Here is a 23,299-nt window from a genome sequence, read left to right as displayed (position 1 = left end):
CGACACCCGCGGCTCAAAACGAATGTGGGCCAAGGGGCGTAAAGTGGACTGGCCGATGTGGGCGCCCGGCCTCCTTCCTCGGATCACGCCTATTTTCGAACTCGACTTTCATTTTGATGTCAACTACACACCTGTAAAGTTTTGTGACGCTATCGCATTTGCAAAATCTGTCGACAGATAGACAGAGACACAGACAGATATACTGTACATATAAACACCTGCCAAAGTACTCAAAACAGCTTCTATGGTAGTTCTATTTATTTTCTTGGCTGAGCTGGGAATAACTTACATCCCCAAGTAGTACTGTAGATCCGTAGAGAGAATTATCCTACATACTGTACACATTTTCTTCTGCATGTATAGTGTTTTTCCCTCACTGACATAAAGATGTTGCCAGGCAAGGAGTGCAACCCCCCTTCCCTTCACTGCTCTAGTTAGGCCAATATTCATTTCTCCTGAGAATTTGAGGAAAGACTGCTTGACTCCTGCTTGGATCAATTTACATAAATTACTCCCACATGACCGTATATAACTACAGTTGCGCATTTGTTTGGAAATGTATAGAAATCACAATATTTATTATTGCAATATCCAAATCTTGAGAGACTACATTTTCTCAGAGGAAAAGAAGATTCAGGCAGCTTCCTAAACTGCCATGCAGAGTCCCTGGGCGTTTGATTCAAACTGTGCAAATCCTACAAATTTATGAAAGCGTATTGCTTGCAGGCATAATTCAAATTGTAATGGATGTAAAATGGCCATGTAATCCTACTGTGAATTAAAATGTGCCACTTGTATGTGCAGTTGTTGGCTGAAAATGAAAATTGTCAAAATGTAAATAACATTATTGAATTAGAATTTTCATTTGGAGCCAAAAACTGCAAATACAAGTGGCAAATTCAAAGGTAGGATGACATGGCCATTTTACATATTACATTTCCATTTGAATTATACATGTGATATGTTTCCTGAACAGATTTGCATCTAATTCCACCATACTGTATCCACATTCTGTCTTTTAAGTGCTGAAAAAGCTGTGTCCTCATGTAACACAATTCATATCATTGCCAATGTTGAGCAAAACAATCCCCCCCCCCCTTTTTAAGTTTAACCCTTTGAGTTTGTTAGCTCCCTTAACCTGCTGCAGAAAGCTAAACAGCTAGCTACATACAGTATACACTGCTTAGCTTAAGGCCATGTCTACATTAGCCATTTTTTAGTCATCTGCACTTCGTTTGTATCTATTGTCCACACTACCTCTATGTTATTCGTGATTCAAAGCATTATGGTGGCACAGCGTTGTCGTCTTTTCTTCTTCTTTGCCGTGGGCCTTGGCAGTAGGCATAGTTGCTGCCCTCTCGATGTGGACTCCAGTACTACACGTTGAGGCACGCACATGCCCAGTGTACGTGACATGTCACGTAGCATGGGTCTTGCAGGAGCTGTTATGAACGGAGCCTGCTCTAGTGTAGACTGGGAAGGCGTTCCTGCAAACGCAGTAATGAAGATGCAGCCTAAGAATTTCACCATATCTTTAATTAAATAAACGAGAGGCACTCCATGAAGGGCTAGTTACACATGTTTTGTGCTAGCTCTTACTGTATCAATTACAGAGCAAGAGGTACGCTTGCTCGCTCGTTATCAGTGTCAGTTTGAGCGAGCAGGTGATGGATTTCTCAATTTTGTTTATCCAATTAGAGGACATGTAGCCACCTAGTTATTAACATGCCCTGTGTCCTTAATCGCACATCTCCATTCATGATAGAAGCAGCATGATAGAAGCAGCACTATATCAACCCATAATTGAAACGCCATTTCGTTCGTGACGTATTATTCTGACCACCCAACCACCCCCACTCCCTCTACCCCCCCCCCCCCCCCTGCATACAACCACCTGCAGGAAAAGTGATTGAGATTCATGATATCTGCATCTCGAGTGGGGCGTCATTTTTAAAGACGAGGCAGGCCAGAGAATGGGTAAATGGGGAGGGACTGACACCTTCCAGATCATTATTGTTTTTGCTCTCACCGAAACTGAATCGTGACCCTTCCCTCAATCAAGCAGAGTGATGACATCATTACTGGCCCCGGGCCCTGAGGTCTTCATTACCCAGACGTATCCCCATTCCTCTCTTCTCTCCTCTCCTCTCCTCTCCTCCTCTTTCGTTCCCCTGTCCTTCCCGTCATTCTCTCCATCTCTCTGCCCTCTTGAGTCTTCTCCAACCCCCTTCTCTATTTCCGTCTCTCTTTTTGTCCTTTCCCTGCTGAACCTTCAGTCTGCACATTTGCTCAGTCGGCTTCAGTAGATTCGAATCCCCTGATGAAAAGAAATCACTCAAGTTCATATACTAGAAGAGAATTGAGAACAATTGAATCCTATGGATGCGCCGATTGTGACATTCTGATGGGCCGATAGCGATGTTTAAAATAACGATTTGGCCCATACCGATGTGTTGTTGTTGTTTGCAATTTGCATATTTGGAGTTTGGTTTTACATGTTCTGCCACAGAATTTTCTTCTACAAGGAGCTGCCATGTTGATTTTGGAGTTTTTCCCGCGTCTGCACTCTGCACCCTCCCCCCTTACCCAGGCAGCCGATCAGAGCAGCACCTCATTATCATGGCATCCCCACCCACTCAGAACAGTGCATAGTTAATGAGGGGGGAAACTGAGAGGATGGAGAGCCCCCCACACACACACAGAGCCTAGATTTGTGTGTTGTTGTTTTGCAACAGACTTCATAACCTTATTAAGCGGTAAGTGACTTTGTGTGTCTGTCTGTCTGTCCGTCCGTTATGTGCGAGACCTTCATGACAAAGATTATTTTTAGCTTGCTATAAAACCACCTACTCACAACAGATAAACATCTGCCACTGCCATCGGTGGATGTCATCTTATTTGCCGAAGGCAACAAGGTGAATATCGGCCAATACTGATGTCCGGCCGATAAATCCGACTAAAAGAGCTAGACTGTGATCTGCTCTATTCTGCTTTCTTACTGCTCTGCTCATAATGGCTTGCATCCTGTATGACCTCATGCCTTTCTGATTCTGACCCCTATTTGTCCATATGTGTGTATAATTTTGGAGGCTAACAGTTTGGGTTTCCAGTGATTAACCTGGACTGTGGCCCCAACTTCACTTTGATATATAGATCTCATAGAGGAGAACTGTTGCACTGGTGCTTACAGTAGTTTGTCAAAGTTGAAAACAGTGGAGCTGTGCTATGTTCTTTGCTGTCTGGATCTTGTTCAGGCTGTTGTAAGTGTTTCACTGTGTTAGAGCATTCAGCTGTTAAATGTTGCCCACTATACTAATAATAAACTGATTTTAATGGTGGTCATATTTTCACTCCCTTACAACCTCGGTAATTAGATTACCTCCAAATGAATAAACTAACTACGCTGAATGCACTTTGAAGAATCACCTTGACATTCCAAAATTCACACATTGATCATTTGCATTTTAATTAGCCGTTAATGACCCTCCCGAGTAATTGGTGGGCTAAATAGATGTACACATAACTGTGTCTGGTTCAGAGCCAGAGGTGAAGATCTGCCTAGATGACAGTGTTGGGAGACGCACCGGTGATTCACAGCGAGAGCCTTCATCAGGAGGCATTAACGGAAGATGTACAGTAGTGTCTCTCGCAGAAGACGTACAGTCGTGCGCCTCAGAAGACGTACAGTCGTGCGCCTCAGAAGACGTACAGTCGTGCGCCTCAGAAGACGTACAGTCGTGCCCCTCAGAAGACGTACAGTCGTGCGCCTCAGAAGACGTACAGTCGTGCGCCTCAGAAGACGTACAGTCGTGTCCCTCAGAAGACGTACAGTCGTGTCCCTCAGAAGACGTACAGTCGTGCGCCTCAGAAGACGTACAGTCGTGCGCCTCAGAAGACGTACAGTCGTGCCCCTCAGAAGACGTACAGTCGTGCGCCTCAGAAGACGTACAGTCGTGCCCCTCAGAAGACGTACAGTCGTGTCCCTCAGAAGAAGTACAGTCGTGCGCCTCAGAAGACGTACAGTCGTGCGCCTCAGAAGACGTACAGTCGTGCCCCTCAGAAGACGTACAGTCGTGCCCCTCAGAAGACGTACAGTCGTGCCCCTCAGAAGACGTACAGTCGTGCCCCTCAGAAGACGTACAGTCGTGCCCCTCAGAAGACGTACAGTCGTGCCCCTCAGAAGACGTACAGTCGTGCACCTCAGAAGACGTACAGTCGTGCGCCTCACAGAAGAGTTGAAGTGAATTTCACCAACTCGGAGCGCAGGATTAAAAAGGCCAGAGGGAAGAAGTGACGCATTTATCTTTGAAGTGGAGCCAGGCCAAGCACATCCTCTTTGCCCTCGCTCGAAGGCAGAAACCTTTGCGGGGCTAGAGTTTCTCCGAAGATAAGAGTCATCCATTACAGGCCCCTTTTGGCTCATGTGAGTGGACATACAAAGAGAATCACCCTTATCAGAGTCTCGTTCTGAAGCCTTCATCTCCCCAAATAGCCTCGGGGAGTAGATAAAGCATCAACGTGGACGTTCGAGGCATAATGACAGAGATATGCTCCGTTACCACCAGGAGGAAAGTCCGATAGCGTCTTTCACCGTGCTCTTTTACTCTTAAGTTTCTCATCAGCAAGTTTATAATGGAGTGGATTATATCAGTAAATTTTTTAATGACCTTTTCAAAACAAACTCTGCCTAATTCTGAGGCCAATGCATGCTAATGACACCTGACTGCAGTGGGCATCTTGGTGCGGGAATGATACTGTCGCACAATAGACCCTTTTCACGGGGCTATTTTGTGTCAAAAAGGCAGAATAAACATGTGCCAGCAAAACAGGAATGAGGGTTTCCAAATTCCAATCATGGAAGTTGGAAACCCTCATTAGTGTTTTGCTTGTACATGCGTTTACCCTGCCTTTTCGACACAAAATGGCCCCCGTGAAAAGGGTATATACAACCAGCTATGACTACATCGCTGTATGCTAACATTTCTTACACATGTGAAAAGTAGCAGGATGCAAACGTATTTAAATGATTTGTAAAGTCCAGACTGCATTCAAAACGGAGAGAAAAAACACATGATCTTAATGTGAGGAGGGATCCCATATGGCTTTCTGCACAGCCCTAAGGGGAACAGTTGTGCTAGTAACATTAGCACGCTGATGTCATAAGCAATTCAGTACTGTCTTAAGATATCGACCTGACTCTTATCTGATTAAATTGAAAATGAAAATCTGATTTTTTTCCCCCCGGGGATCATTAAAGTCTTTCTGATTCTGATTCTGATTCTGAAACCTTGCCTTAACACAACTACTACCATGCGTGTCACAAAAGCCCTGAATCGCTTTTACTTCACTTCAAAATGGTTCTCAGTTCTCATCAATTACCTTTACCCACACGGCTAGTTGATGGCCTCTTTTCATCATCTTGTTATAGATATTTCATTGGCTTTTTTTTTTTTTACCTCAGGGTTAGAAAGTCTGGACTATACCCATATTATACTTGGGTGTCCGGCTAGTGTAGCGGTAGATTCCCTGCCTACCAACACGAGGGTTGCCGGTTTGCGCCCCCCGTGTTACCTCCGGCTTGGTCGGGCGTCCATCCAGGCACGATTGTGCATTGTGTGGGTGGGGAGGGGAGGAGGAGGGGTGGTGGGGGGGAGGAGGGAGGGGGGGGTGATGGGGGGGAGGAGAGGGGGAGAGGGGTGGGAGAGGGGGGGGGGGAGGAGGGGAGGTGCTCTGGCAGAGGGGTCGAACCTAGCGTAGAACGCGTTGAGTTCGTCCGGTAGGGTGGGTGACGTGCTGGGGTTCTGTCGTTTCACCTCTTTGAAGTCTGTGGCAGCATGGAGCCCTCTCCACAGGTGTCTGGGGTTGTTAGTGTCCAGTTTTGACTCCAGCAAGTGCCTTGAAAAGCTGGTCATATCAAAGATCCGTCCCACACTCCCCCCGGACCACGACCCGCTGCAGTTTGCATACCGCCCCAACAGGAGCACAGCGGATGCAGTGGCACACGTGCTCCACACCGCCCTGTCCCACCTGGAGGGGAAGGACACCTATGTGAGAATGCTGTTCGTGGACTACAGCTCAGCATTCAACACCATAGTACCCTCCAGGCTGGTAAGCAAACTCAGGGACCTGGGACTAAACACAGCGATGTGCGACTGGATCCTGGACTTCCTGACAGACCGCCGCCAGGTGGTGAGGGTGGGCAACCTCACCTCCTCCCCGCTGACCATCAGCATAGGAGCACCCCAGGGGTGCGTCTCCAGCCCCTTCTGGTACGACCTCTACACCCACGACTGCGTGGCGACTCAAACTTCAAACACCATCGTGAAGTTTGCAGACGACACAGCAGTCGTGGGGCTGATCTCGGGGGGCGACGAGACGGCCTACAGAGAGGAGGTGAGGGTCCTGGAACAATGGTGCCAGGACAACCACCTCTCTCTGAACGTCTCCAAGACCAAGGAGATCATTGTGGACTACAGGAGAGGGGGGGGCACACACCCCCCAATCACCATCAACGGCACAGTGGTGGAAAGGGTGGACAGCTTCAAGTACCTGGGAGTCAACATCCACCAGGACCTGACCTGGGCCGGCCACACCGCCACTGTTGTCAAAAAGGCCCAACAGCGAATACACGGACTCAGGCGCCTGAAGAAGTTTGGGCTAAGGAAAGATATCCTCAGGGACTTCTACAGAGGCACCATTGAAAGCCTGCTGACTGGCTGCTTCACCGCCTGGTACGGGAACTGTACCACCATGGACCGCAGGGCGCTACGGAGGGTGAGGCGCGCGGCCCAGCACGTAACAGGAGACGAGTTGCCAGAACTGCACGAACTGTATAACCAGCGGTGCCTCAGGAGGTCCCTGAAGATCATCAAAGACACAAACCATCCCCACAACAGCCTGTTCTCCCTGCTACCCTCAGGGAGGAGATACAGGGTTCCAAAAACACGCACAAATCGCTTGAGGAACAGTTTCTTCCCGCAGGCCACGAGACTCCTAAATATGCACAAATAGTGCAGTAGTCGTACCGCAGTACCGTACTGCAGCTGCTACTATTACGGATGCCTAACGTTTAATTGTAAATTTAAGTGTATGTTTAATAAGGTGCCTAATGTTTAATTGTAAATTTAAGTGTATGTTTAATAAGGTACATGCTATTTGCACATGTATGTATAAAACGTCGAATTTGGAATGCCTGAACACGTCTAACGTATGCACATGACATGTGCACCTATGTGCAATGAATATGCCACTGTCGTATAAGCCACCGACTTGTCTTATTGCTTATAAGATGCCTATTTCTTATTGCCTTATTGCTGTCTTATTGCTTATTGATGCCTATTTCTTATTGCCTATTACTTATTGCTTGTTGCCTATTTGTACTATGTCGTAAACGGAGTCCACTGCACAAGAATTTCACACGTGGTACTTGTACCATGGAGTGACAATAAAAATCTTGAATCTTGAATCTTGAATCTTGAATCTTGATTGGCTGTGTCTGCGGATGGGAAGCCGGATTGAGGGTTATGTTTCCTGGTCGTTGCACTAGAGCCTCCTCTGGCCGGTCGGGGGCGCCTGTTCGGGCGGAAGGGAACTGATGGGAATAGCGTGATTCTCCCACGTGCTACATCCTTCCGGTGAAGCTCCCCGCTATCGGGTGAAAAGAAGCGGCGGGCAACTGTGCATGTGTTGGAGGAAGCATGGTGCTAGTCTACGGCTCTCCTCAGATCGGCAGAGGGTGGAGCAGCGACCGGGTGGCAGGGGGAAATTTGCCAAGTACAATTGGGGAGAAACTGGGGGGAAATCAGAAATAAAACTAAAATGAAATAAACATATAGTAGACCATCTGTTTCAGCCCTTCAGTGGAATCTGTTGCACCTGTAACTTGTTTCAAAATGGCATTTGAGAGAAGAATTTGGTCCAAAAAGGAGTTATGCACTTACACATGTAAGCATGGCTTTATATACTATACTATGTACATGTAAAAGACCACATTTGTGCGTCATTACATACATAATAAAACAGGGTCAGTTGTTCAGTGTTAATTTCCTGCATTTATGAATAAATTGATGGAATGGCCTAAGCGCTGGTGTTTCCCTGCAAGCACTCCAGCTCCATTATTTTTTGAATGATTTACATTTAAAGGCTCCTTTTGCACTTTGGATCAATATTTAATGTGGCAGCCGTACACTTAAGAAGCGTAAGAGAATAATAGTAACAGCTCTGTGCATCTTTACAGTACCACGCTTATTGACCCTTCAAACACTTCCTCTTAAAAATGATTATTGTTTTGTATCTGAAGAATCTTACCTGACAAAATCTTTATGCCCTACTTCGTGAGTTTTAAGTTTATTAGGATCACCATTAGCTACAGCATTGCAGCAGCTATCCTTCCTGGGGTCCACAAGGCCTAGAGATCTTCTTAGGATGTTAGGAGTATTAACCCTAACATACGTGTCTTTGATGAATATCGTGATATTCTTGACAGGGAAAGCGCTTAGATGTCTTTCACCTCGGTTGGTCTATTGGTCAAGGAGGAGCGATTAACCATCGCCGTCCACTGATTGGTTGTCGCTACTCATTGAGTAACACATCGGCTGGAAAGCTGAACAGGCTCAGATGTGATCATTAACCCTACTTTGCTTCGACGCGAGGCTTCGGGCTCAAGGCTAATTTCAACGGCCAACCGGATCTGCCGAGGGAAGAGCAGAAACAACATCAATCCCCCTGTTTTATAGGGCTGTTTATCATCACCAGACCATCTTGCCAGAGGTCCCCTCAGACTGACCCGCTCTGTTTGTCCTTTTCTCCCACCATACTCTTACCAAAATCGATCAACCTCTCCCCTAACGACACCATCACTTTGCTTTATCTTTCCTTAAAGGTTGCTATAGCAGTCATTTGGCTTGATGGATTACTGGCGTTTCTCCTGCGTCTCCAGTTTCCGCTCCCTTTTTGGCTGCACAATCCAGGCCCACTACAGTGTCTCAAACCATTTACTTCAGAATAACTCCCCCCCCCCCCTTCCCCCACTTCTTCTTTTTTTGCTGGCAGTGAATCTATTAGGCTTTTAACAACTACATTTGCACTTTGCAGATTTAATTGAGGTTTTACAGGTTCAGCTGGGAGACTCATTGTACTGTAGACGTGGGACCAATACAATCATAACAGCCCAAACAACACTGCTTCAGCTGGCGTATAAAGTTTGACATGGAGGAATAGAACCCTGCTCTGCATTCTTGCCCTGGCTTTATTGGGTTCACTCTGAGAGGAGCCAAACTTGTTTTAATGAGAAACTGTAGACTTGACTTGTTTTGCAGGTAAGGAGGATTTTTGTGTGTGTGTGTGTGTGGTTACTTAAGGTCAGATGCTGAATTACTTTTTATTTCATTTTATCGATTTGCATTTGATCCCGTTTTTTTTTTTATGCCTCGGCGGTGGCACTGGATTTAGCTGGAGAGATCGTTGCTTACTGGCTTTAGTAAAGCCTACTGTGTGTTTTCCAAGATGCCTTGTTGTGGTCTATCGCTGCCTCTGCCTCGGCTGTGAGAGTGTTTGGCGGTGATGCAGCATCGTGTTACCACCACCCTATTTCTGAGGCTGATGAAAGTGGACTTGGTGAGAATTTCTGGGCACAGAGCCCAGACTTCACGCTACCATTTGAAATTGAATGCGTCATTCTGATACCCAGTGATGATGCTGCTGGAGAGATAACTACCAAACTTTGGAATGAATGAACATAGCCGGCGGCCATAGAAGTCGTCTTAGAAGCACATTTTCATGCTGTTTAAATTTTTGCGATCACAGCGGTGGGTTTTTGCTACAAATGGATGCTAATTTGTTTTTCCACTGGAATACACTAGCCCAGGCATTTGGCAGAAGTGGAAGTGTAACATTAATTTTCTAATGTGGCGTAAAGGAAGCACCTGGCAATGGAAGTGATTGTGAACACGGAGACAAGCCAAGGTTAAAGAGTTGGTGTGCAATTTTCCCGGAATATTTCATGGTGTCGGCTGTGGGGTGTGTTAACACTATGTTAAGCTAGGTGTAGGAATCACAAATTTCATCACGAAATTGCAAATTATTTTGATCAGTTAACCTAAAGAGCCCTTGTTTACCTTTCCATTATGAACATAAGCCATGCACAGCTATGCTTCATCACCTTGGAAAGGCGTACGATGCTCTGGCGATAGATATCGAGGTTTTCACTTTCGATCGATACGCAAATCATTACAATATCGATGACGTATGTATATCGAATCGATATACATCGTTACATCATCATGATCGATGTATCGTCCCACCCCTATGTTGAGCATGTTTAAATGTTTAAAGTTTCAAAGTGTTGTCCTTTGACTCTTTCTTTCTTTCTTTCTCTCTTTCTTCTTTCTTTCTCTCTCTCTCTCTCTCTCTCTCTTGGTACAGTAGTTCTCTAGCAAAGTGACTGTTGCATTGTCAGCGTCTCTACTGGCTAAGTACGGATGCACTCTAATGAAACTAAATTGTCAGTGCCATTTTGTGTCTCTTCAGATGGGAGCCATTTCCGCTGCGGATCACGACACCTCCATCCGCACAGTGAAAATGATCCCTTAATGGGTTGATTAGCTTGAAAACAACTAAAAGCCTAACAGTACTCTGCATCTTCAGACACTGGATCTCACTACTGACACTTGAGGAAGGGTGTTGCTCCAGGCTATTAAGATGCTTTATGGTGCTGCGTTTCCTATTGTGGCAAGTACAGTAGCTGTACTCTGCATCAAAGCAGAGCCAGTGTCAGTATAGCATGTGTGATTGCTGCCTGTTTGCTACAGTAGCAGATTTTGTATTCATCCCACACCGAATAATATCCTAGTAGTAAGTCGTTCTCCCATTTTTCATGGCGAGCTGCTCTCTGTACTGTAGTTCTCTAGCCGACCAAGCTGCTTTCAGCTGTTGGTGGTAATGGTGACCATCTCATCCCCCCGGCGCCAGCACTCATCTTTTTCTACATGGATCAATATATCTGTCAGCTTGAGCGGAGGCTATTTCATGTCGCCACAAGGCTCAACACGGAAAGGTTCATGTTCCAATCAAAGCCTGCAGTGAAACAAAGGTTTCTGTGGGACTTTGGGAAATTGCATTGGAGAAGTTTCTCACGGACAATTGAGTAAATGCTGTTATGTTTCTGATGGGGAATGATATGCATACAGGACTCCTTAGTTGATTATTTGAAGCTTTGCTGGTGAGCCAAAATGTACAAGATTGAAAACCTTTGAAAAACGAGATGGTTCATCTCAAGGGGTTATTCCTAATAAATAATTTCAATTATAAGATCAATTTTTGTTGATTCATTTTCGATCGTAACTCATTCATTTTTAAGCGCAAACTCTTATGGCGGTTTCATATGTTTTATCTGTATTCTTTATCACTGTATTTGAATTGCTATTACATCTCATTAGATCCCACCTCCCAGGCAGTTGATGGTTGGTATAGATTCATTGTAATGGGAAAATGACTAAAATATGGAACAGATACAATAATGATCAACAACCAATCAATAAGCAATCAATCAATCATTTTTCACTCACAAGATGCACACATAGAGATTGGGCACTTGTGGGCTACAGTTGACTTAATTCCACTGGTCTTAGTGTGGCTTCAGAATCAGAATCAGAAAGACTTTAATGATCCCCGGGGGGAAATTGGGACAAGTTACAGTAGCTCGCTCACAGAACACACATAGCATAAATAAAATAAAAATAAACCGTAGTACGGTAAATGCAATATTAAGCAAATAAGCAGAAAAGAAAAAAAAAAAAACATAACCACCTTAACACATTCAGTGCCAAGGACGTCTGTGGACGTCCTAAAAAAAAGTAACGAGGAGTGCCAAGGACGTCTGTGGACGTCCTAAAATCATAATTCATATTATTCCATAATTCTATAGCTGTTTTCAACTGAATGGAAGTGAATCTGGCACAGGCTCCAGACAATTTTACTGAAGCGCTGTGGCACTGAATGTGTTAACACATTCACTGCCAGCCTTTTTTTTTTTTTACTGTAGGTAGGTTCTGCCAGAGGGTTTTTTTGAGGATTCTGGCTCATTTTACAAGAGCCGAGGATTATTTTCTGCTTGGAGTTTGTGAACACAAAGTTCACAAAAGTACTACCAATAGAATGTGTGCTTTCTCTGTCTAAAAGAGTTAGTTTGTAGAGTTAGTAGTTATGTAGATATTAGCCGTTGAGTACAGCATGGTTTCAGCGTCTGAGAGTGAAAGCTGAGATAATCGCAGTTTTGTGAAATTCAATCAAACAGGCAGAACAGTCACTTTAACCATTTATTTTTGGCATCAGTGAGAGATCAGACATCTAAACAATATAGTTCTGAACGCCCTCTCCTTCAAACTCCTCCCTCCGTGGGCGTGTCTGGTGGCTTTCAGCCTGCGTTTGTCACAAGCGAGTGTTCTGCTGCTGCTGCTGCTGCGAGTTTGAGCAGCCTCCCTCCCTGGCAGCGAGTGTGGATAGGGCTCACTTGTTTCTTGGGTTTGAGAGCTTTGATGAAGCTTTGTGCGATTCTAGGCTTTATGCTGCGTGTTTCAAACTGTGTTTTCCACCCAGTCTATTTTTGGAATCCCCCACCGCCAGCTCCCAGCGCGATAATGCGCGAAAGTGAAAGCGTTTTCGCCAATCCATTTTACAGTAGAGAATGGTTTCCTCGCGCGTTACCCTACAGTTTTGGCTCTGCTTTTCCTAATGTGGAGAGCACTGTCGCCACTTAGTGGGTCCGTGGAATGGGTTGTACACGTTCGCTGACTCCAATATTTTTATAGGAGACGTGGGGAGCGTTGATCCACGTCCCACCATCAAAAAAAAAAAAAAGATTTTTTTGACGTATTAATACGTCATTGGCAGTGAACCGTTGGATTTTTTTTGACGGAGTAATACGTCATTGGCAGTGAACGTGTTAATAACCATAGAAGAATTTGGACGTCGCCACCGTGACATCACCAGTTGCTTTCTGGACTCCCGATTTGAATCCTCGTCTTTCTCATTGTGACCGTCGCCATCTTGGTTTTCTTGGAGCCAGAAGTGACCATATTTGGATGAGAAGAGCCCAGCGTCGCTTGCTATTGGTCCATGATCGGCGAGCTGCACGATCAATGGACAGGCGACCTGCCAATACACGTTAAAATATATTCTGCTTTATCTTCTATTTTACTCTAAAAACAGAACCATAATTGACAAAATGAACACCATACTACAAAGAAGACTTGAAATTGAAGCGATGGGGACCATAAACTCATTAAGAAAGTAAAGTGTTTCCTGAGCTAATAAATCAAGTGAGAAGTATGGTCATTTTCCCATTGAATTATACAGTATAGACTTATTTTTGCAGCCATAGCCTGTATAAACGGGCGACTCATATAAAATGTCACCACACAAAACGGCACGGTGGCTCAGCGGTTAGCACTGTTGCCTCACAGCAAGAAAGTTCCGGGTTCGAACCCCGGTCCGACCCAGGTCCTTTCTGTGTGGAGTTTGCATGTTCTCCCTGTGTTCGTGTGGGTTTCCCCGGTTGCTCCGGTTTCCTCCCACCATCAAAAGACATGTATGTTAGGGTTAATACTCCTGTCAGTGGCCCTGACCAAGGCACTGGCAATTGAACGGGAGTTGGTCCCCGGGCGCTGCACTGCGGCTGCCCACTGCTCCTAGTTCTAGGAAAGTTCCTAGTAGAGGATGGGTCAAATGCAGAGGATGAATTTCCCCTTGGGGATAAATAAAGGATAACTTAACTTAACTTAACTTAAACATTGAGGAACTGCAGTCTTTCATACTTGCGCATTGGCCCAATTCTTCAGAACTCAAGGTTGGTGCTTGCTTCGTTATGAAAACTAGCACAAAGCTATCGTCTCTGATTGGAGAGTGTACCCTACATACTGCGTAATGCCTGCCACAGTGGCACCTCACTGTGCAGAACTATTCCCTCCACAGAGCTCCTGGCCAGTCAAAGGGGCCGCGGCCACCTTGTTCATATTACTGGAGAGCAACAGGGGGCCACAACTTGGGATTCTGGCTTCCTCTCAGCAGGCACAGAATTGAAATCAGGCCACACTTCTTCAAGTAAACTCCTCTGCTAGGCTCAAGGGTACTTAGGAAGGGGGAGACTAGCCAAATCATCTAGGGCGCAAGAACTTCCACATAGCTTTGATGTGTATCCATTCTCAGAGTCAGTAGCCACATCTGGCCGTGCTGAAGGAAAGAAAATGAGTAAGACTCTGACCTTTGATGTGTTTAGGATGCTGATTGGCCTTATGATTTGGTTATAGACTTTAACAAGGCCAGTTGGAATGATCCTAAGCAACTCTGAAAAAAAAAATCAATATTCATAATATTGTTTCTCAGACAGCCATTCCTGGACGAGGGCAGTCATTTGCTGGAGGGCAATTACTTTGGAAATGCTATTTTTGAGATTTGTCGATTCAGGCGCTGAATAATTAATTGCCAATATCCAATGGCTAGTATTTGTCTAGACATTTGTTTCGTCAGGGACAGGCTAAACACCCATACTGCATGGCACAAATACACATAATAAGCATAAAGTTCCACTATAAACCTTTTGAAAATTAAGGTTCAATGGAATACATTTTGTTAACTCCCACCACACACATCCTATACACACACGCACACGCACACGCACACGCACACACACACACACACACACACACACACACACACACACACACACACACACACACACACACACACACACTAATTTCAACAGTTGTGCTTGAAATGACCCCCAGCCTTCATATCTGTTTTCCTCATGACGTTACACATGACTCACGTTGACTTTTGTCCTGACTCTATATGGACTTGGAATGTGACGATTTGTCGCACACGTCGCACTTTGTAATGTGCAGGGGGGGGGCGGAGCCGTTAGAGTGATCTGTGAATTCACTTGTTCGTGGGCTGGGTCACTGACTAGGAAGGGGGGGTGGGCTGGGTCACTGATGGAGGGGGGGGGCTGAGCTGGGTCACTGATGGGTGGGTGGTGGTGGTGGGGGTAATTTAAATGCAGCACATGCCAGCAGCAGCGTGTGTACTGTATACCTGAAATGTAGTGGGCAGTGCTCCTTTGCCAGTGACTCATGCGAGCAGCGAGTTCACCTCGCTGATATTGAGGTGCCCAGCGTCATTGAACGCATATCTCATTTCCACCGCGTGTCCTCAGGTACGCGTTGCATCGTGTGACCTGGAAACGTCCCAGCGTGGCTGCTCCCAATCACGCTGCCTGATGGAAATTACACAGACTTTCAGGAGCCTAGTTTGTTGATCAGGAACATGGAGGGAAATGGAAACTGTGGGCTAAGTGAGAGGTGACAGTGTTGCACAGATGTTGAAATTAAGTCTTCCCGTGGGGGATGCAAAATATGGGCCAAAATACAAGTCCACAGACTGACACACAAATGCACACTTACAGACTACTTTCCCTGCGTAGACTGAAATAGCCCTCCATTGGGACTGCATGTTTATCCCCATGGGGTATCGGTCTCTTTCTGGTTCTAGTAGAACCTTGTTTCTTACTTTCTAGTGTGTAGACCTTTCTCTCCATACAGTAAGCATCTAATTGATCAAAAAGTCTAATAAAAACAGATTTTCCTGGGACTACTGTTCCAAAGAACCTCTGCAAAACTATCTTCAAAAGAAAACAAATCTGAAAAAAACAACCTATTTTTTTCTGATCCCTCCCATTTTCTCCCTAATTGTACTTGGCCAATTTCCCCCCTGCTGCCCCGGTCGCTGCTCCACCCTCTGCCGATCGGGGGAGAGCCGTAGACTAGCACCATGCTTCCTCCGACACGTGCAGTCGTCAGCCGCTTCTTTTCACCTGACAGCGAGGCGCTTCACCGGCAGGACGTAGCACGTGGGAGGATCACGCTATTCCCACCGGTTCCCTCCCGCCCCGACCAAACAGAGGAGGCGCTATTGCAGCAACCAGGACACATACCCTCAATCCAGCTTCCCACCCGCAGACACAGCCAACCGTGCATGTACTGGACGCCCGACCAAGCCGGAGGCACACTCCCCGGACGCCGACAAACGACCTATTTTGAAAGTGACTGTCCAGGTTTCATTTTTCTGTCACAACCCCTGCCAAGACCTATGAAAAGGACAAGCAAACCATGTGATAAGGGTGCTGCTACACTCCACAGGTAGCTCGTCAATTATTCACCTAATTGAGATGCCACACTACTTCTCGCCGCCGCCGTGACCCAGTAAGATAGTTGCATCCGAGAAGACCTTTTAAAGTCCTTGAAGAGTTCTTTTTTTTCTTTCTTTCTTGCCTCTGGAACAATCCCCCTGGCACTTCAGTCCTGTACAGAAAGTGTATATACTTGCGTCACGCACCGACAACAGTCTTCAGAGGATATTTGACTTGTGGGAAGAGGTGCCCGCGCGGGGTAGCATTCACAGAAATAGACCTGCCTTCGCTGTCAACTGCCCTATGGTACGTTAACCTCATTTCAGAGAAGACCTCAGCCAATCGTATTTCACAGCAGAGCGCATATCGTGAGCGAAACGTCCCCGTCCTTTTGTCTGGCGTCACTATTTGCTCGAGGGAATCTGTTGCAATAAAACCAGCAAAAAGAGAATGGATGGCTGATGAGGTTTGAGTCATGCTGACGGTCTTTTCAGAAGGGGGGGGGGGGGGGCGGGGCCTTGGCATTGATCGATGAGTGCAGTTGAGGTACAGTATGGGCTAATTAGCGAAGAAGAGGATGCACTTGGCTGGTGCTGATGTCATTGCAGATGCTTGGGGCATAGCCGGTCAGTCGTCATTAACACTGACCTTGACATTTTGTTTCAGGAGATCTCAACAAAACTCTTTTTTTTAAACTCCTTTCTCTCACCCAATATGGCCGCCGCAGGGATGGCGTATTTCTGCGCTGGGTTCCCTCGTTTGGAAGTCAATGGGGTTTTTTGAACAGGTTTTTGGTTAGATGCCTGAAATAGGGTCTGTGGTTAACAAAAGTTTATGAAACTGAGGCCTTTGTGTATACAGCAAGATCATCTTAACAAATGAACACCACTTGTAGGATTTCTGAAGCGTGTAAATGCGATCGTCAGAAATCGCGATTGCCAGAAAACGCTTCAGAAATCCTAAAAGTGGTGTTCACTTTGTGAAGATGATCTTACTGAACACAAAAATGTAAGCATCATAAACTTTCATCATAAACATAAACTTTAACCACAGACCTTATTTCAGGCATCTAACCCAGAACCCATTTAAAAGAAACGGCATTTCCAGGTTTCATTGCTGCAGCACTCTTATTGCTTCTATCGACTTTTGCCATTTGATCTCTCTCACGTCCTCACCCCCCTCTATCTCTCTCTCTCTCTCTCTCTCTCTCACGTCCTCACCCCCCTCTATCTCGGGAGCCAGTGTCATAGCATTACCACTCTCCATCACTGTCACCCAGTCACTCAGTATTTTAGCGCTCCATGACGCATCATGTGGCGGGCCCCATAATCGGCTGTCATTGCTGATTCATTGGGATCGACACTTTCCCCTTAATTTCTCCTTCTACTCCTTCTCTCCTCATCTCTGTTTGTTTCTCTCCTCCTCCTCCTCCTGCGTGTGCTCTCTCTCTCCTCCCTCTCTCTCTCTCTCTCCTCCCCCCCTGGGCCAATCAGGCCACGCCTCCATGGCAACCGTCAGCCAGGGTAAAACATCCACAGATGGTGCTGAGTAGAGCGAGCAGCAGGCGCACTACGAGATCAAGTGAGGGAGCGTGTGTGTGTGTTTGTATGGGTGGGTGTGTGTGAGGGAGAGAGAGAGAGAGAGACATTGGATAACCACTGTATTATGAAGCTGACATAGTAGTGACTAGTAAAACAGGTAGGAAAGACAGAAGAGGGGGAGGAGAGAGTGTGTCCAGAGGGGGGGGGGGGAGCAGAGAAAGTGTGAGAAATAGAGTTTGAAGAAGAGAGAAACCCCCCACAGAGAGCAGGAGGTAAACCAGCGGTAAGCAAAAATTAATGACCTGACAAAAGAGCACACCGCGTCCCACTCTATCCCGGAGCCGCATGGCAGAGGAGCCCTGATATACACACCCGCACCCCCAAGACGAGCCCCCCATCGCGCACTCTCCACTCACCCATGATCGACACTCCCGCCACACACAGACACAAGTGGCACGCTGCTGCCAGAGCCAGGAGAGTGGAGGGAGAGGATTGCCGCCCCCTTTTTGTGGGACTTTCAAAGTAAAAGAGGTTCTGTGGATTTTACCCTGAAGCCGAGAGAAGAGTCCCTCCTTTTGCACTGACCCTTCCAGCCTCCAGAGCCAACATGAGTTGCAGGAAAAGGTGCAAGCGGGAGATTTTCAAGTTTGCACAGTACATGTTCCGACTCGTCACCGGCAGACTCGATACAGGTAAGGCTCCTGGTGGTGCACTTTTAAGACCCGCGTTTCTCCTCTCGGCTAAAGCGTTTGGTTCCGTTCACTCTTCTTCTCATAAGCAGAAGGATTTATTGATTTTCTTTTTTGCAGCCACACAGTCAGTGGGTTTTGACTTCTTGTGTCATCCTCATGGCAGTTCTGGCAAACTTCTCCACTAGATCCATGGTGCGACAAAATTGACTTACATGTAGCAGGGCACAACCAAAGTCAAGACTTGACACTAGTGTTGGGACACTTGACTGCTGTCAATGCCTCACACTTTCTAGTTTATGTATACAGTTAGACCTGCAAATCCGGCTTACAGCATTGTGTGGAGTTCTAGAGTGGGATTCAATTTACTACATACTCCAGATCGTGTGTGTGTCTGTCTGTCTGTCTGTCTGTCTGTCTGTCTGTCTGTCTGTGTAGGAAGTTATACCTTTAAGTAAAGCAAAAAGTGAAATTGGAAAGTATCGAGGATGAGATGCACCTGAAAGGAGGGCCATGTTATTACTTTGCCTCTCTTGTGTTGGACAGTTGATACTCATAGTACAACTCGGCTTGCAGATGCACAATTATATCATTGCCGCTTGCTTCTGATGCAGTGTTTGAGAGTGGCGTTTGTGTGAGCACTCGCCTCCAGGACGCGTCACTCTCCTTGCTTTTGTCAACACGGCCTTGTAGTCGTAATGCATTCAGCACTCGCCTTTATTTACTTGTTATGATCATTGATTTTCCAACTGCTATGAGGAGAAAGTGTGTTGATGGTGAATATGTGAGTGAACAGTCAGGAGTGAAGGAATGACCTTGAGCAACATGCTGATGATGTCAAGACACAATGTATCCATCTCTCTAGAACGCTGTGAAGCTTGATACATTTAGCTTTGCCTTTTGCCCCATGAACACACAAGCTTTTCTAATAAGACAGATACTGTTCAATCAATGGTTTTAACAAGATTACATCTTGGATTATCAGAAGATCACGGTAAATGGTAAATGGACTGCATTTATATAGCGCTTTTATCCAAAGCGCTTTCCAATGTACCCACATTCACCCATTCACACACCGAAGGCGGCCAGCTGCCACGCAGGGTGCTGGCACAGCCATCGGGAGCAATTTGGGGCTCAGTGTCTTGCCCATAGACACTTCGACATGCGGACTGGAGAAGCCGGGGATCGAACCACCGACCTTCTGATTAGTGGACGACGCGCTCTACCTCCTGAGCCACAACCGCCCCATCACTCAGTGGAGTACAAAGGCTGCCAGTAGTAGCATGCACAGTCAGGTATCATCGCACTGGTGTGCACATCAACCTGTTCCTATGGATTATTTGCATCATAGTTTATGCACTGGCTTATCCTTGGTGCTATACCAGTGCCAAAATGGCTTCACACTGGCGCAGTGTGCAGATGATATTTTCGGGAGAAGCGTTGGCAGCACGCGTCGACACCCTTGTCTTTGTGCGGGGATATTGCGCCCGTCTTGTTCTTAGATTAATTGAGCTCCGCCGCCGAGTAAATAGTTGATGATCTCACAGCACGAGCGAGATGCTGCTAAACCCTGGAGAGGTGCTACAAGAACGTGCTAATGAATTTCAACCTGCTCCTGAACATCGGTGTGAGGCTGCAAATGAGCTTGCAAACACACACACACCCACACACACACACACACACACACGTAGATTTAATTAAAGGAGGATTTTAGAAGTGTACCTCGACTAGCGTAGGGAACATTTCTATACGTCCATGGCCTATTTTCTTCTGTACGCGCTCTGCTTGACCTTGGAGACAGAGAAGCGGTTGGGGGATGGGAGAGGAAGGCCTCAGATACAGTAAGTTGGCCCAACAGTGGACCGCCCTCTAAAAACAGTGGGTGGCATCAGCTTTCCAATCACACCAGTTAATATAGGCTTTGTGGGAGATGGCACGCTTGGAGAGATCCTCCCCAGAGGAGATAGCTGTCGGTTTCCATAGCTACCAACAGGTGACTGTGTGGTCACATTGCCTGTTCTCATTTGATGATGGCATGATTGCATTCACCCACAATTTCCTTCATTGTCGTCAAAGCTTTGAAACGGCAGAGCGGCTAACAATCTTCTATTGCTGTCGTCTGCAACAGAGCAGGCCCCGCTGTTTGGGTGCCGAATTGTGGTCCTTAACGTCAATATGTACCTATTAATTATTAATAGTGATAAATACGAAGGCCAGACTTATTTCCCTTTGGAGTTAAGCCTAATTACTCCAAGCGTGCTGAGTCAGAGGGACATTCTGTTTTATTGACCAGACTCTCTGATGAATATGACTGTAGCTGCTGTTTCCTGAGCCTTTGCTCCCCACACATACAGTACTCCTAACCCCCATGTGTGGCATAACTTGCTCATTTGTTTGGTTATTAAAATATGGCTACTGTATACCAACAGCCTCTATAGCAATGTTGTGTATATATACAATCAACCCAAATGACATGAGGTGACATTTAATTAAATATCTCATTTGAGATTTACTCAATATATTGCATTCCTCAGACCGTTTAAAATGTGTTAAATGCATGGTGGCATTGCCTCTTTTCTCTCTTTAAATGATGTCATATGTTAAGAGCCACATTGCTTACTAGACCAGATTATCAATTCTGACCATGTCATAATGTTTGTTGGCTCATACTGTACGGTTAAACTATGAGCTATATGTGGCCAGATCACAAAGAAGCACACCAGACATTAAGAATTATGAAACCCATTATCAGTCGCCCATTAGACGCACAAGTTCCTCTTAAGTGGGATCCATTTCTCTGTGAATTGCAGAGGATTAACTTATCTCACACAGACTGTGCTGTAGATGATTACAAATGGGGTCGGACGACCAGAGCAAAGCTGGCGTGGCCATATTTGGGTGACCAGGGTGAGGAGAATGATGGACGACGTCAGTTAGCGGACCGTGGGATTTTAATTGAGACGGTCATTGTCCTAGAATGGCTTCTCTCCATCACTGCTTCCATCGCTCACTTTCCCAGGCCGGCACAAACACATAGGTCGATGGTCATAATAACAGAGGGCTACTTGGGGAGCCGTGAAATGTGTTTTGCAAAATGTGCACACAAAGCTTTCTGTCCATGTAGGCCTCGTTTGTGCACATCGTTATCCTTGAGCAGTCGCGCACAACATCAGTCATCACGTTCATATGATAATGATCAATCCAAAGAGAATTAATTGACTGTCGAACGCGGTTGAAGTGTGCCGGGCTGCACGCGTCTTCACTGAGCACAGTAAATCACGTATTGATCCGGCCCGGGCAGAGTTGCTCCACTTGCAGGGACAATTGTTCGTGGGGATACAATAGATACAGTAGGACAGCAGTTTCCATTTGTATTCATGTCACTGACGTGGTTGCTGCCCCCTATAGGCCTTGGATTTCTTCTCAGCTGCACTCTGCCCAGTGTGTGTGTGTGTGTGTGGAAGAAAACAGGGGCACAAACAAAATCACAGATGCTCGGGCTCCTAGGTTAGAAATCCAAACGGCACTGTCAGCACTTCTTCAATATATTAAAAAGCAGAAAGTTATCCGTTGCTCACACCAGGGGAAATCTTCACATCTCTGGCACCATTGAAAATACAGTTTCTCTGATAGGAGAGGAGGGAGAGAGAGATAGCAGTGAGCTCTCCTCGGCCATGCCGGACCTTTTTAGACGTGCTGGAGCCCGGGTGATTTATCTTGCCGCTTGACTCTTCAGCGACTCAATTTCAACGCTTATCCGTTATCTTATTGATAGCCTTGATTGTGCAGCGAGGCTTCTTTTCCACCACTATTGAGCTCGTGCCGTGCATCGCAATGAATGCGCTCACTCCCTCCACATCACGGCGCTCTCTCTTCCACAAGCTTTGAATGCTGCGGCAGAGACAAGTTGTCATCTTCCAAAGACAAAAAAACACACGCTTCAGCCCGGAAAGAAGCTCGATGGTATTCGACCAATCACGAATCTCGGGAACATAACCGAGGCTGCAGGCGATTGGGGGAAATGAGCGGATATCCCGCCTTATTTTGACCGGACATCCCGCCTTATTTTTTGACCAACTTTGAGAGCTGCGAAGTACGGAGGGGTAGGCGTGGTGAGCATTTGTAAGGCGCAGGAGCCAGCGCGTTTGTCTTGTGAGACTATATCTCCACACATCTACTCCTCTAGTACTCGGATACTTCACATACTCTGAACTGATTGGATGCCCTCTCAACCCCTCCGCTCACCCTGTTTAACAAGGCTAAAGTGCAGGACACACACACACACACACACACACACACACACACACACACACACACACACACACACACCTGGAGAAAGTTTCCTTGGTTGGACTTCTCTTTGCTCTATCAAAGCTGTAATGGTCCTCTGAGCATTTTAACCAGCTCATATTGATTTCAAGTAATTTGATTTAGTTTGTCAGGTCAATTGCTTTAGGTTGCGAGGAGATAAATATTTCCTTGGCCCCGTTCCTCATAATGGAACAATGCTGAACGATTGCAACGTCTCTGTGCTTCTAAATGATTATACATCCGGATGACGTGCAGGATGCAGTAAATTGCCACACAGGCATTTCTTTGTACGGCCTCTATCGAGAGGTAGTGAAATCACATATTTCATTTTGATCGATTCTTGACAATAGAGACGATGCCTGTTTACGATGAGTACTGTTTTCTTTCTTCTTTTTCTCTGTTTTCTACTAGTTCAGTCTAAAAATACGCCGTCTAAAAATACACCCATCCTGCTATTGATTTACTTGCCACTTATTCAGGTCAGGGACGAGGTGGTGAAAGGGCAAGCAGCAGCCCAGATGTCCTGTTCCTCAGCAGCTACCTAGACTTCCTCCTGGGGGGATGCTCCGGCGGTCAAA

At 46.2% G+C, this 23,299-nt stretch overlaps 1 protein-coding gene across 3 annotated transcripts in view; it reads left to right on the top strand.

Moving 5' to 3' along the window:
- kcnip4a (potassium voltage-gated channel interacting protein 4a) overlaps positions 1–23,299 on the top strand; it is a gene marked incomplete at both ends in the record, with an annotated part of 256,584 nt that overhangs the window by 71,062 nt on the left and 162,223 nt on the right. The window contains one exon of one of the 3 annotated variants that reach the window (XM_083639760.1): positions 18,329–18,413. The exons of the other annotated variants lie outside the window; for them this stretch is intronic. Within the exon in view, the coding sequence (XP_083495886.1) occupies positions 18,329–18,413 (85 nt within the window). Of the gene's footprint in view, positions 1–18,328; positions 18,414–23,299 lie in introns of those variants that run through there. 3 annotated transcript variants of the gene reach the window in all.

This window comes from Poromitra crassiceps (genome assembly GCF_964638095.1).
Source record: "Poromitra crassiceps genome assembly, chromosome: 7".
Classification (NCBI taxonomy): Eukaryota; Metazoa; Chordata; class Actinopteri; order Beryciformes; family Melamphaidae; genus Poromitra; species Poromitra crassiceps.
This window is presented reverse-complemented; position numbering and strand designations above follow the sequence as displayed.